The following is a 14702-nucleotide window of genomic DNA, read 5'->3' as shown; positions in this document are numbered from 1 at the left end:
AGGAAGGCACCACGTCGTGGAGCATCTAAAGGGAGTCAAGGGATAGTACTGGAGGAAGGCAGCAAGTCGTGGAGCATTTACCGGGAGTGAAGGGATAGTGGTGGAGGAAGGCAGCATGTCGTTGAGCATCTTCAGGGAGTGAAGGGATAGCAGTGGAGGATGGCAGCAAGTCGAGCGGAATCTACAGGGAGTCAGGGGATAGTTCTGGATTAAGGCAGCAAGTGTGGAGCATTTACCGGGAGTGAAGGGATAGTACAGGAGGAAGGCAGAAAGTCGTGGAGCATTTACCGGGAGTGAAGGGATAGTACAGGAGGAAGGCAGCAAGTCGTGGAGCATCCACAGGGAGTGAAGAAATAGTACAGGAGGAAGGCAGCAAGTCGTGGAGCATCCACAGGGAGTGAAGAGATAGTACTGGAGGAAGGCAGCAAGTCGTGGAGCATCCACAGGGAGTGAAGAGATAGTACAAGAGGAAGGCAGCAAGTCGTGGAGCATCCACAGGGAGTGAAGAGATAGTACAGGAGGAAGGCAGCAAGTCGTGGAGCATCCACAGGGAGTGAAGAGATAGTACTGGAGAAAGGCAGCAAGTCGTGGAGCATCCACAGGGAGTGAAGAGATAGTACTGGAGAAAGGCAGCAAGTCGTGGAGCATCCACAGGGAGTGAAGAGATAGTACTGGAGAAAGGCAGCAAGTCGTGGAGCATCTACAGGGAGTGAAGAGAGAGTACTGGAGGAAGGCAGCAAGTCGTGGACCATCTACATGGTGTCAAGGGGTAGTACTGGAGGAAGGCAGCAAGTCGTGGACCATCTACAGGGAGTCAAGGGATTGTACTGGAGAAAGGCAGCAGGTTCTGGAGCTTCTTCAGGGAGTTAAGGGATTTTAGTTGAGGAAGTCAGCAAGTCGTGGAGCATCTTCAGGGAGTGAAGGTATATTACCAAGGGAAGGCAGCAAGTCGTGCGGCATCTACAGGGAATCAAAGGATAGTACTAGACGAAGGCAGCAAGTCATGGACCATCTACAGGGAGTGAAGGGATAGTACTGGAGGAAGTTAGCAAGTCATGGTCCATCTACACGGAGTGAAGGGATAGTAGTGGAGGAAGGCAGCATGTCGTTGAGCAAATTCAGGGAATCAAGGGATAGTACTGGAGGAAGCTAGCAAGTCGTGAAGCATCTACAGGGAGTGAAGGGATGGTACTGGAGGAAGGTAGCAAGTCATGGTCCATCTACACGGAGTGAAGGGATAGTACTGGAGGAAGGTAACTAGTGGTGCAGCTTCTACAGGAAATCAAGGAATAGTACTGGAGGAAGGCAGCAAGTCGTGTATCTTCTACAGGGAGTCAAGGAATAGTACTGGAGGAAGGCAGCAGGTCATGCACCATCTACAGGGAGTCAAGGGATAGTATTGGAGGAAGGCACCAAGTCGTGGAGCGTCTACAGGGAGTGAAAGGATAGTATTGAGGCAAGGCAGCAGGTTGTGCAGCATCGACAGGGAGTCAAGGGATAGTGGTGGAGGAAGGCAGCATGTCGTGCAGCATCTACAGGGAGTCAAGGGATAGTATTGGAGGAAGGCAGCAAGTCGTGGAGCATTTACCGGGAGTGAAGGTATAGTGGTGGAGGAAGGCAGCATGTCGTTGAGCTTCTTCAGGGAGTGAAGGGATAGCAGTGGAGGATGGCAGCAAGTCGAGTGGAATCTACAGGGAGTCAGGAGATAGTACTGGAGGAAGGCAGCAAGTGTGGAGCATTTACAGGGAGTGAAGGGATAGTAGTGGAGGAAGGCAGCAAGTCGTGGAGCATCTACAGGGAGTCAAGGGATAGTATTGGAGGAAGGCACCACGTCGTGGAGCAACTAGAGGGAGTCAAGGGAAAGTACTGGAGGAAGGCAGTAAGTCGTGGAGCATCTACAGGGATTCACAGGATAATACTGGAGGAAGGCAGCAAGTCGTGGACCATCTACATGGGGTCAATGGGTAGTACTGGAGGAAGGCAGCAAGTTGTAGACCATCTACAGGGAGTCAAGGGATTGTACTGGAGAAAGGCAGCAGGTTCTGGAGCTTCTTCAGGGAGTTAAGGGATTGTAGTGGAGGAAGTCAGCAAGTCGTGGAGCATCTTCAGGGAGTGAAGGTATAGTACCGATGAAAGGCAGCAAGTCGTGCGGCATCTACAGGGAATCACGGGATAGTACTAGACGAAGGCAGCAAGTCATGGACCATCTACAGGGAGTGATAGGATAGTACTGGAGGAAGGCTGCAACTCGACCATTTACAGAGAGTCAAGGGATAGTACTGGAGGAAGGTAACTAGTGGTGCAGCTTCTACAGGAAATCAAGGGATAGTATTGGAGGAAGGCAGCAAGTCGTGTATCTTCTACAGGGAGTCAAGGGATAGTACTGAGGCAAGGCAGCAGGTTGGCAGCATCGACAGGGAGTCAAGGGATAGTACTGGAGGAAGGCAGCAAGTCGTGCAGCATCTACAGGGAGTCAAGGGATAGCAGTGGAGGAAGGCAGCAAGTCGTGGTGCATCTTCAGGGAGTGAAGGGATAGTACTGGAAAAAGGCAGCAAGTCGTGGAGCATTTACAGGGAGTGAAGGGATAGTACTGGAGGAAGGCACTACGTCGTGGAGCATCTACAGGGAGTGAAGCGATAGTGGTGGAGGAAGGCAGCATGTCGTTTTCGCATCTTCAGGGAGTGAAGGGATAGTACTGGAGGAAGGCAGCAAGTCGTGCAGCATCTACAGGGAGTCAAGGAATAGTGCTGGAGGAAGGCAGCAAGTCGTGGAGCATTTACAGGGAGTGATGGGATAGTACAGGAGGAAGGCAGCATGTCGTGGTGCATCTTCAGGGTGTGAAAGGATAGTACTGCAGGAAGGGAGCAAGTCGTGGAGCATCTACAGGGAGTGATGGGATAATACTGGAGGAAGGCAGCTGGTCTTGCAGCATCTACAGGGAGTCCAGGGAGAGTACAGGAGGAAGTCAGCAAGTCCTGTACCATCAACAGGGAGTCAAGGGATAGTACTGGAGGAACGCAGTAAGTCCTGCCCGATCTACACGGAGTGAAGGGATAGTACTGGAGGAAGGCAGCAAGTTCTGGAGCTTCTACAGGGAGTGAAGGGATAGTAGTGGAGAAAGGCAGCATGTCATGGAGTATCTTCATGGAGTGAATGTATAGAGTACTGAAGGAAGGCAGCAAGTCGTGGAGCATCTACATGGGGTGAATGGGTAGTACTGGAGGAAGGCAGCAAGTTGTAGACCATCTACAGGGAGTCAAGGGATTGTACTGGAGAAAGGCAGCAGGTTCTGGAGCTTCTTCAGGGAGTTAAGGGATTGTAGTGGAGGAAGTCAGCAAGTCGTGGAGCATCTTCAGGGAGTGAAGGTATAGCACCAATGGAAGGCAGCAAGTCGTGCGGCATCTACAGGGAATCACGGGATAGTACTAGACGAAGGCAGCAAGTCATGGACCATCGACAGGGAGTGAAGGGATAGTACTGGAGGAAGGTAGCAAGTCATGGTCCATCTACACGGAGTGAAGGGATAGTACTGGAGGAAGGTAACAGTGGTGCAGCTTCTACAGGAAATCAAGGGATAGTAGTGGAGGAAGGCAGCAAGTCATGCAGCATCTACAGGGAGTCAAGGGATAGTATTGGAGGAAGGCAGCAAGTCGTGGAGCATCTACATGGGGTCAATGGGTAGTACTGGAGGAAGGCAGCAAGTTGTGGAGCATCTACAGGGAGTGAAGTGATAGTACTGGAGCAAGGCAGCAGGTTGAGCAGCATCGACACGGTGTGAAGATATAGTACTGGAGGAAGGCAGCAAGTCGTGGACCATCTACAGGGTGTCAAGGGATAGTCATGGAGGTAGGCAGCAAGTCGTGGAGCCTCTGCAGGGAGTGAAGGGATTATAGAGGAGGAAGTCAGCATGTCGTGGAGCATCTTCAGGGCGTGAATGTATAGTAGCGAAGGAAGGCAGCAAGTCTTGCGGCATCTACAGGGAGTCACGGGATAGTACTAGAGGAAGACAGCAAATTGTGGACCATCTCCAGGGAGTGAAGGTATAGTACTGGTGGAAGGCAGCTGTTCGTGCAGCATCTACAGGGAGTCATGGGCTAGTACTGGAGAAAGGCAGTAAGTCATGTGCCATCTACAGGGAGTCAAGGGATAGTACTGGAGGAAGGCAGCAAGTCCTGGTCCATCTACATGGTGTCAAGGGCTAGTACTGGAGGAAGGCATCAATTCGTGAAGCATCTACAGGGAGAGAAGGGATAGTACTGGAGGAAGGCAGCAAGTCGTGGTCCATCTACATGGTGTCAAGGGCTAGTACTGAAGGAAGGCAGCAAGTCGTGGAGCATCTACAGGGAGAGAAGGGATAGTACTGGAGGAAGGCAGCAAGTCGTGGTCCATCTACATGGTGTCAAGGGCTAGTACTGGAGGAAGGCAGCAAGTCGTGGAGCATCTACAGGGAGAGAAGGGATAGTACTGGAGGAAGGCAGCAAGTCGTGGTCCATCTAAATGGTGTCAAGGGCTAGTACTGGAGGAAGGCAGCAAGTCGTGGAGCATCTACAGGGAGAGAAGGGATAGTACTGGAGGAAGGCAGCAAGTCGTGGTCCATCTACATGGTATCAAGGGCTAGTACTGGAGAAAGGCAACAAGTCGTGGAGCATCTACAGGGACTGAAGGGATAGTACTGGAGGAAGGCAGCAAGTCATGTTCTATTTACAGGGAGCGAAGGGATTGTAGTGGGGGAAGCTAGCAAGTTGTAGAGCATCTACAGGGAGTGAAGGGATAGTACTGGAGGAAGGCAGCAAGTCGTGGCGCATCTATAGGGAGTGAAGGGATAGTACTGGAGAAAGGCAGCAAGTTGTGCAGCATCTACAGGGAGTAATGGGTAAGGCATAATCCTTCATAATAGGATCAAAAATCTGTCGGGTGCCTGAATGACAAGGAGGGAGGATGGGGCAGTTGGGCAGAGGGAGGGTGGATATTGGTAGGAGTACGGAAGAGAAAAAAATAACCGAGAAGTGAGGGGGGGCGTGAGGCGGTAGTTCTCTTAATGGAGAGGAAAGTGAAATGGGTCGGGACTGGATGCAAGGAAACAGGGATAGGGAAGGGGTTTAATTGTGGTAATGGCATGTGGATGGAGAGTGATCAGATGGAATATTGTTCATCCAATTTGCAGGTAGCCTTGGTTTGGCAGTGCATGAGGCCATGGGTCGACATGTTGCTGTGGGGAGGGTGTATCGAATTAAAATGTTGACCACTGGGAAGCCCCTGTTATTGCAGCAGACAGAGCAAGGTTGCTCAACAAGAGGAGGGTGCACCATTGCTTTTCCGATCAAAGCATGCTTAATGGGCATTGAGCTTGTCTTAATGAGGTGTATCACTGTGGTACTACCTCGTTTCACCTGATGGGATGGTATGGCATGGAAGCCGAGTGTCTTCCTGTGTGTCCCGCGTGGTCTGAATTTTTACATTGCTGATGCCCTTCCCAGAGCTTGTATCTGATCTTACTGTGAGTGTGTGTGAATCACCTGATTGGACAGAACACCACAGGTTTGAAATCAGGTGGCAGATCTTTTGGTCCATCCATGGCTTTTCATGAATTGGTGACTTCATGGGTTTGTGGATGGTCTTGATTTGACGGTACATAAGGCGAAAGGAGAGTGGAAATAACATGAAATGGGAGGCCTTTGCTGTTTGCAATGGACGGAGTGAAAGTGCTCAGTGGAGCAAATGCTCAGTCTCTGTCCAGTTTCTCCAATGTGGAGGAGGCCACATCGGGAACACCAGATATGGTAAATGACCCTTGCAGATTCACAAGCGAAGTGTTGCTTCACTTGGAAGGACGGCCTGAGCAAATCCTGAAGAACCGAGGAGGTTGTCATGAAAGCCACCAGCTGTCCAGCCAGTAATCCCTGCCAAGAAGGCACACATGAAGAAACTGCTGTAAAACCTATTAAAGGAAAAACAAATGATTTTTCCTGGATAACAGACCAAACTTGTCCCTCTTCCATTTCTGCCTGACAGAACTTACTCCACCAACCCTCAATAACCTCCTTTGGCTCATTCCACTTTATCAAAATCAAAGGGGTAGCCACAGGAATCAGCAAGGGCCCGATTACACTTGTCTTTTTGATGGATCTGTGGAGCAATCCATGCTGGAAGCCAAAACGGGCAAGGCTCCTTCCTCAGCTCTTCCTCCGTTACACTGATATATTGGTGCTGCCTCCTGCAGTCATGACGAGCTCATCAATTTTATTCAGTCTCCTGCCAACTTTCACCCTGCCCTCAAATTAATTTGGTCCATCTCTGCAACACTCTCCCCTTTCTTCTCTCTCTGCCCCTCCTCTCTCTCCCCCCATTTCGGGAGACAGACTATGTACAGATATCTATTATGAACCAACACTCTTCCCTTTTCACTCTCTCTCTCTCCCCCTCTCTCTCTCTCCCCCATTTCGTGAGACAGACTATGTACAGATATCTATTATAAACCAACACTCTCCCCTTTTCACTCTCTCTCTCGCTCTCTCCCCCCATTTCGTGAGACAGACTATGTACAGACATCTATTATAAACCAACACTCTCCCCTTTTCACTCTCTCTCTCTCTCTCCCCATTTCGTGAGACAGACTATGTACAGACATCTATTATAAACCAACACTCTCCCCTTTTCACTCTCTCTCTCTCTCTCCCCCCATTTCGTGAGACAGACTATGTACAGATATCTATTATAAACCAACACTCTCCCCTTTTCACTCTCTCTCTCTCTCTCTCTCTCTCCCCCCATTTCGTGATACAGACTATGTACAGATATCTATTATGAACCAACACTCTTCCCTTTTCACTCTCTCTCTCTCTCTCTCTGTCTCTCTCTCTCTCTCTCCACCCATTTCGGGAGACAGACTATGTACAGATATCTGTTATAAACCAACACTCTCCCCTTTCTTCTCTCTCTCTCTCTCTCCTCTCTCCCCCCATTTCGTGAGACAGACTATGTACAGACATCTATTATGAACCAACACTCTTCCCTTTTCACTCTCTCTCTCTCTCTCTCTCTCTCCACCCATTTCGGGAGACAGACTATGTACAGATATCTGTTATAAACCAACACTCTCCCCTTTTTCTCTCTGTCTCTCTCTCCCCCCATTTCGGGAGACAGAATATGTACAGACATCTATTATGAACCAACACTCTTCCCTTTTCACTCTCTCTCTCTCCCCCCATTTCGTGAGACAGACTATGTACAGATATCTATTATGAACCAACACTCTTCCCTTTTCACTCTCTCTCTCCCCCCATTTCGTGAGACAGACTATGTACAGATATTTATTATAAACCAACACTCTCCCCTTTTCTCTCTCTCTCTCTCTCTCTCTCTCTCTCTCTCTCCACCCATTTCGGGAGACAGACCATGTACAGACATCTATTATAAACCAACAATCTCCCTTTTTTTCTCTCTCTCTCTCTCCTCTCTCCCCCATTTCCGGAGACAGAATATGTACAGACATCTATTATAAACCAACACTCTTCCATTTTCTCTCTCTCTCCTCTCTTCCCCCCATTTCGGGAGACAGACTATGTACAGACATCTATGATAAACCAACACTCTCCACTTTCTGCTGAATGTCTAAAAGGAACAGATAGAGATGAAGTCTACGTCACGGTTATTCAGTTTGCTCCACTGCCCTAAAATACTCTCATCTTAGCCATCAACATATAGAATCTAGAACACTACACCACAGTACAGGCCCTTCGGCCTTCGATGTTGTCCCAACCTATGTATTCCTTAAAAAAATACTAAACCCACCCTACCTCGTAGCCCTCTATTTTTTTCATTCATGTGTCTGACTGATTCTTTTAAATGCCCTCAATGCTCTCGCCTCCAGCACCATCCCTGGCAATGCATTCCAGGCACACACACAACTCTCTGCGTGAAATACTTACCCCTAAAACCTCCCTCCCTTAAATTTGTACACATGTGTTCTGGTGTTTGTTGATGACAGATAACCCTGCCTAACTACCACCTGCATGCACCCTGCTGCACCAGAGGTCCCAGCACACTTGATCACTGCTACACCAAGGAAGGCCTACTGATCTTTCCCAAGACTGGACTTCAGCAAGTCTGATCACCTGGCTGTGCTCCTTCTGCCTTCATACAGATAGAGCCTAAAAAGAGAGGCTGTAGGTCGTACATACATACCCTGGTGTTTGCTATTCCTGCCTGGAAAACAGATGGCTGTCAACCATTTCTTTCATAATTTTGTGGACTTAAATCTCCTCTCATCCTTCTACGCTCCAAAGAAAAAAGTCCCAGCTCTGCTAACCTTTCCTCATAAGACTTGTTTCCCAATCCAGGCAACATCCTGGTAAATCTCCTCTCATCCTCTCCATAGCTTCCACATCCTTCCTATAATGAGGTGACCGGAACTGAACACAGTACTCTAAGTGTGGTCTTCACCAGAGATTTATAGACCTTTCTACTCCTGAACACAATTCCCCTATAATGAATCCCAGCATCCCATTGGCCTTCTTAACTACCCTATCAACCTGTGCGGCGACCTTGAGGGATGAATGGATTTGGTCCTCAAGGTCCCTCTGGTCATCCATACTCTTAACTAACCGACCATTAACCCTATACTTAGCCTTCTTGCTTGTTCTTCAAGAATGCATCAGCTCACACTTATCCAGATCGAACTCCCATCTGTCACTTTTCTGCCCAACTCTGCATCCTGTCTCTATCCTCTAGTAACCTTCAGCTCCATCCACAACTCCTCCAACCTTCGTGTCATCTGCAGTCTTACCGATCCATCCGTCCGCCTCTTCATCCAGGATATTTATAAAAATCACAAAGAGCAGGGGTCCCAGAACATATCCCTGCGGCCCCTCCACTAGCCATATTCATGGTCCTGAATTGGCCTGCAACGGCTGGAACTGAATCTATGGGAGTGAAATACAAAAGTCTGCAGACGCTGAAATTAAGAGTAAAAGGACAGAATTTGATTAATAGAATCTACTGACAGCTGGGTCAGAACTGAGATATGTGCAACATATTTAAATGTCACTGGAGTGCAGGAGGTGAATTCATCAACACTCCGTGATCCAGGAGGAACTTTTTCTTACTTTCTCTGACTATAAGGGACACCAGGCAATTTCTGTCGAGTGAGAATCTTATGACAGACAAAGTGCAATTTTGTATATTGCTTTATTGCATAACAATAAAAGAACCTTGCATCTTGAATTTTCTTACAGAGAGTGGAGATTCAGAAGTTTGAAGGAGAGAACTATTGTTATCATTGTCCATTGTATGGGAAGAAAAGAACCAATCTCCTCATCACAAACAGGTACTCAAGCTATCAACCAGATTCATCACTTAATGGGTTCAATGTTCACATCCTAAGAATGAGAGGATGTAGTTAGAACTCTGAGGGCATTAACTGCATAAACACACCTGATAAACACACATCAGGTCTCACAGCATCCATAAGAGGTAAAGATATATTACCAATGTTTCGGGGCTGAACTCTTCTTCAAGATATTCGCAAAGAACAGGAAGGTGTGTGAATAAAGACTGAAGACTGGCATGGGATGGAGTAAAGACCAACAGCCAAAAACTCTTAATTGGATATGATCAGAGGAAAGATGAGAAATGATTTTGGTTCTGTGAAAGGAGACAGAGGGAAATGGGAAGAGGGAGAGAAACACAACTAGAGGAAAGATGACAGGGGAAAGATGAGGGGGGGAGGGATTTAACGGAAGCTGGAGAAGTCAATGTTAATGCCATCTGGTTAACTGTAGTTTTACTGTATCCATGAAGACATTAACTGTATTCGTGAAGAAGGCAGATGTATTTCTTGGTATTGAAGAGATCAAGTGATATGGGGAGAAAGCAAGAAAATGATATGTCTCCTTTCCTCTAGTTCTGTGTCCTTCTTCCCACTTCTCTTTGTCTCCTTTCCCGGAGCCAAAACACCACCCTCCCCCCCAGTCAATTCTCACCTTCCCTCCTATCCTCTTATCATATTCATCTTTTGTCTGTTGGTCTGTTCTCCTCCCCTTCCCATCTTCCCTTTTCCCAACCTTTTTAAAACAGGCACCTGTTTTTTTTTACACACATTCCTTGAGGAAAGGCTCAGGCCCAAAAGGTTGGTAATACATCTTTACCTCCTATGGATGCTACATTTCTGTGTTTTTACTGCAATCACAGCATCTGCAGACTCTCGTGTTTCAGTCTGTTAAAATCACGTTGAATGATAGAGCAACATTAAAGGGCTGAGTGGCCCACTGATGCTTTAACATCCATGTTTCTATGAGTTTAAAGTGTGAACAGGCTTAACATTTTTGAGAAAAGGATATTTTTTTTTCAAATTTCTATGAATGTGTGGTGGAAAGTGTGTTGACCGGCTGCCTCACAGTCTGATATGGGAACACCAATATCCCTGAGTGTAAAGCCCTGAAAAAGGTAATGGATACAGCCATAGACATCACAGGCAAAACCCTCCCCTCCATCGAGAACATTTACAGGGAACATTGCCATCGGAGGGCAGCAGCGATCATCAAGGACCCTCACCACCCAGCACACGCTCTGTTCTCGCTGCTGCAATCAGGAAAGACACAAGACTCGCACCACCAGGTTCAGGAACAGCTGCTCCCCCTCCACCATCAGACTCCTCAATGTTTCCTAATAAAAATAAATATGTGTTTTGCGGAAATATAACACCCGTAACTTATTCCGAAAGGTTTCCTAAATCCACCCAAAAAAGTTGAATGTAAAAAAGTTCCTGTATCCTCACCACATTTAAAATATCAGATTTGATAAATCTGATTTCAAACTATTCAATTTCTGTGGTGTAAGATATAACTGATGTAAAAAAATTGTACTGAACAAATCTATACCTTACATTAATACTGTTAGTCATACAGTATCTGCAAAGATCCATCCATTTTTGCTCGTCATTTGTGATATTTAAATCTAGTTTCCACCTCTGTCTAGATTTATGAACTCCACGTTTAAGAATGATCTCAGGGTGGTACGTGATATCAAGTATGTAAATCGGAAATCTCAGTAATTTCTGTGCTTTCACACAATGGGTTGGACACCACCTTTTGTGTTGCGTGGACAGATTTCATAAATTGTTCCTTCTTTATTTTTTTCTTTCACTCAGTTAATATCCTTTCATTTCATGCCCACACTTAAAGAAGTCTGGCCCATTATGTCTGCTATTATTATCAGGATTTTCAGTCATTTCATGGGGCTTCACCTTCAACCTGTCCTCCAGCCACTAACTTTTGCTCCAGATTCCAGCATCTGTAGTTTCTAGTGTCTCCAATCCCTTCCCGTTGAAGTGTAGTCTCAAGTGACACTGCAGTTTGAGAGTGCTTACGGTTTGCAGTCGGTGGTGATAGAGCAATCTATATGGCCAAAAGTGGCCTCATTCCTTGCAGTCTCTTCCTTCCTGCATTCATGACCATCTTCAATCTTGTCAATCCTGGATCTTTCTCATCTTCTGGATTTTGTTCCTGGCCCTCCTCTGTTTCCCTCGTTGTGGAAGAGTTAGATAAATTGGACCCATCTTCGAATCACCTTCCTTGCTCACACTTTGTCTTGGAGCTATCAGTTCTTTGGGCCAATCACACAAAGTTAGAAGCATGCATGGCGAGAGATGCAGCTTCCTTCACAGATTGATCCGATCGTGAACTTTGAGAAGAATCGAGATCCCAATTCAGCAGATAAACAGTTGGACAAGTTAAGGTTAAAGTGCAAGGAAATATTCAGTGGGAAATGGCTCATGCCATATTACCACCTGAGAAAAATCAGTTTGGGTAGTGAGAACTGGCATGTATTTCCTGAAATAGGGTTTAGTAGTACCATTGGGAAGTGTGAGGATAGTTTAAGCTGTTGGACTAAATCACTAGCATAGAGTAAAAATCAGGACTGGTTTTTCTGGTGGGTCTCCCATCAGATTATTTGAATCCACACCCATAAAAACCCGCCTTCATAGCTTCAAGGACTATAGTTTTCACTGAGAAAACAAAAGCTTCAGCTGCTGGAACCCTGAACAATAAGAGGAGCTGGAGGGACTCAAGGGGCAGGCGGCATCTGCGGAGAGAGATTCTCTTGAAACGATGACCGTCAGTTTCTCTCCACAGATGCTTCCTGGCCCTCCGAGTCCCTCCAGCTTCTCATTGTTTGCTTTGTGGTTTTAAACAGAAAGGTCCGCAGATGGGGTGATTGTACTAAAAACACAAAAAGAGTGGAGCTATTCAGCAGGTCTTGCTGCGTCCATAAGAAGTAAAGATATATTACCATAGTTTTGGGACTGGGCCCTTCTTCGGGCTCAAGCCTGAAACGTCAGTACGTCAGTCATATATCTTGACCTCCTTTGGATGCTATGAGACCAACTGAGTCCCTGCAGCACTTCTGTGTTTTTATCACAGTTTTTAAACATCTTCCACATCCCCACCTGGACATGAGGCCAGAAATGACTCTCTGTTGCCTGAAGAATGAATAAATTTGGTATGAGGGAGAAGTACAATGTAGCATTGTTAGTAGCTAACCCTCTGAGGCTCTACTATATATTAATATTTATTTTATGTGTATATTTTTTCTGCATATGTATCACTTGTCTGTATGTGTGTTACGTCTAGTTATGTGTCTGCTTGTTTTGTACCGAGGGCCAGAGAATGCTGTTTAGTTGGGTTGTACTTGTGCCATCGGATGATAAATAAACTTGAACTTGTGCATGAGTGAGAGATCAAGAACCAAGAGAGTAGAAAGAAAATCAGGCGGAGAGACTTCATAGTGGGACGGTTGCAGGTTCCAAGAAAGGCATGTGCCTGCAGGCTCACTTTAAAAAATCCCGATTTTAAATGTAATTATATGAAAATAATAAATTAAGACAAGTAGCCACTATTTGTGTTTCGTAAATTAGCTTCAGTCATAGAGCAGAGAACAGGCCCTTCGGCCCAACTAGTTCATGCCAATGATTTGGCATTCTCAGCAAATCCCATATGCCTGTATTTGGTCCACATGCCTCTGAGCCCCTCCTTGCCTCAAATCTGTCCAAATATTGTTAGAATATTGTCATTTTGCCCACTTCCACAGATTCCAGATATGACCACTTTCTGAGAGGAATTTTTTTTAAATTAAGACATACAGCATGGTAATGGGCCCTTTCAGACCACGAGCCCATGCCACCCAATTACCCTAGAACCCCTGGTATGCTTCAAACAATGGGAGGAAACCTGAGCCTCCGGGGAATACTCACCCAGACAAGGGGTGAACGTACAAACTTCCTTACAGACAGCGCAGAATTTGAACCCATGTCCTGGTCACTGGCACTGTAACAACTTTGCGCTAACTGCTGCAATAACTGTGCTGACATCTCTCAGGTCCCTCCCCTTTCACCTTCAACCTATACCCTCTAGTTCTAGAATCATCTAGCTTAGGGAAAAAACTGATCATTCACTTTATCCATTACCCTAATGACTTTTTAAACCTCTATAAGATCATCCTTTAGCCTCTTTTGCTTTCAGGAATAAGACCTAGCCTCTCCAATTCCTCTCTATAACTCAACCCCTTCAATCCCAGCAATGTCTGGTGAATCTCCTCTGCACCCCTTCCAGTAGATTGATGTCCTTCCTACGGCTGGGTAACAAGATTAGGTACTCTTAGTGTGATCTCACCAATGCCTTGTACTGCTGAATCATGAATTCCTAATTTTGGTACTTTCTATCTCACCCAATGAAGGCCAGCGTGCCAAATGTCTTCCTCATCTCCTTATCCATTTGAGTTGCTATTTTCAGGGAATATGCACATGTATCCCCAGTCCACTCAGTTCGACAACACTCTCCAGGGCCATTACCATTCATTGTGCAAGTCCCGCCCTGATTTGACTTTCCAAGTGCAGGACCTCACACTCGCCCACCTTCCCAGCTGACCTGGATCTTGTTGCAACCAAGGATGTCTTACCCGCGTCCACTGAACCAGCAATGTGGGTGTAACCCAGAAATCTAACCATCAAGTTAAATACATTGCCTTCCAAAGAGTTAATATAGATGCCAAAAACAGTAGCAGCCTTTGCATCACACCACTGCTCACAGGCCTCCAATCTAGAAAACCACCCTTCACCACCACCCTCTTATTCCTTCAGTTTTGAGTCCAATGGGGCAGCTCATTGTAAATCCCATGCAGCTTAACCTTCCAGACAAACATGACGTGTTGGACCTTGTCAGTTATAGACGACACTTTCCAGGTTCTAGTATACCAAACTTTGTAGATGCAGCTTTATGTAGCTTTAATTCGTTGATAAAATGGATAAACATTTTGCATAAATTTGCATTAAGATTTTCATAGCAATGAATAAACAAAGCATATACTCTATTTAAATATATAACGAAATTCAACTTTAGAGTTAGACAAGAAGAAATAAGATGAATTCAAAGAACATTATCTCAAGCTTCATAGTTCGTTGAAGAATGAGATGCAAGCTCTTAGTCTGCGCAGATATTACGACGTGTTACTTCATGGTAACTCTACAAACAATAGTCTCTTACTCAAAAACACAAGGTTTTAACCTTTACATCAATGGCCTCCAAAAATTCAAATATACAACATCCACTGCCCTACCCCTGCTAGTCCAGTGTGTCATCTCTTCAAAAATCTCTATCAAATTCGTGTTCTGTCACACATGAAATGGTGCTGACTCCCTCTAACCAGTC

The 14702-nt window shown here is 46.1% G+C and overlaps 1 protein-coding gene across 3 annotated transcripts in view; it reads left to right on the top strand.

Annotated features, from left to right (window-relative positions):
* vps13c (vacuolar protein sorting 13 homolog C) overlaps positions 1-14702 on the top strand; it is a 425868-nt gene that overhangs the window by 396126 nt on the left and 15040 nt on the right. For all 3 annotated transcript variants that reach the window (XM_069902927.1, XM_069902926.1, XM_069902930.1), the window contains one exon: positions 9234-9325. In XM_069902927.1, the coding sequence (XP_069759028.1) occupies positions 9234-9325 (92 nt within the window). The remainder of the gene's footprint in view (positions 1-9233; positions 9326-14702) is intronic.

The sequence above is a fragment of the Narcine bancroftii genome, chromosome 11 (assembly GCF_036971445.1).
Source record: "Narcine bancroftii isolate sNarBan1 chromosome 11, sNarBan1.hap1, whole genome shotgun sequence".
Lineage (NCBI taxonomy): Eukaryota > Metazoa > Chordata > Chondrichthyes > Torpediniformes > Narcinidae > Narcine > Narcine bancroftii.
The sequence above is the reverse complement of the archived record's forward strand: the minus strand, read 5'-3'. Positions and strand labels throughout refer to the sequence as shown.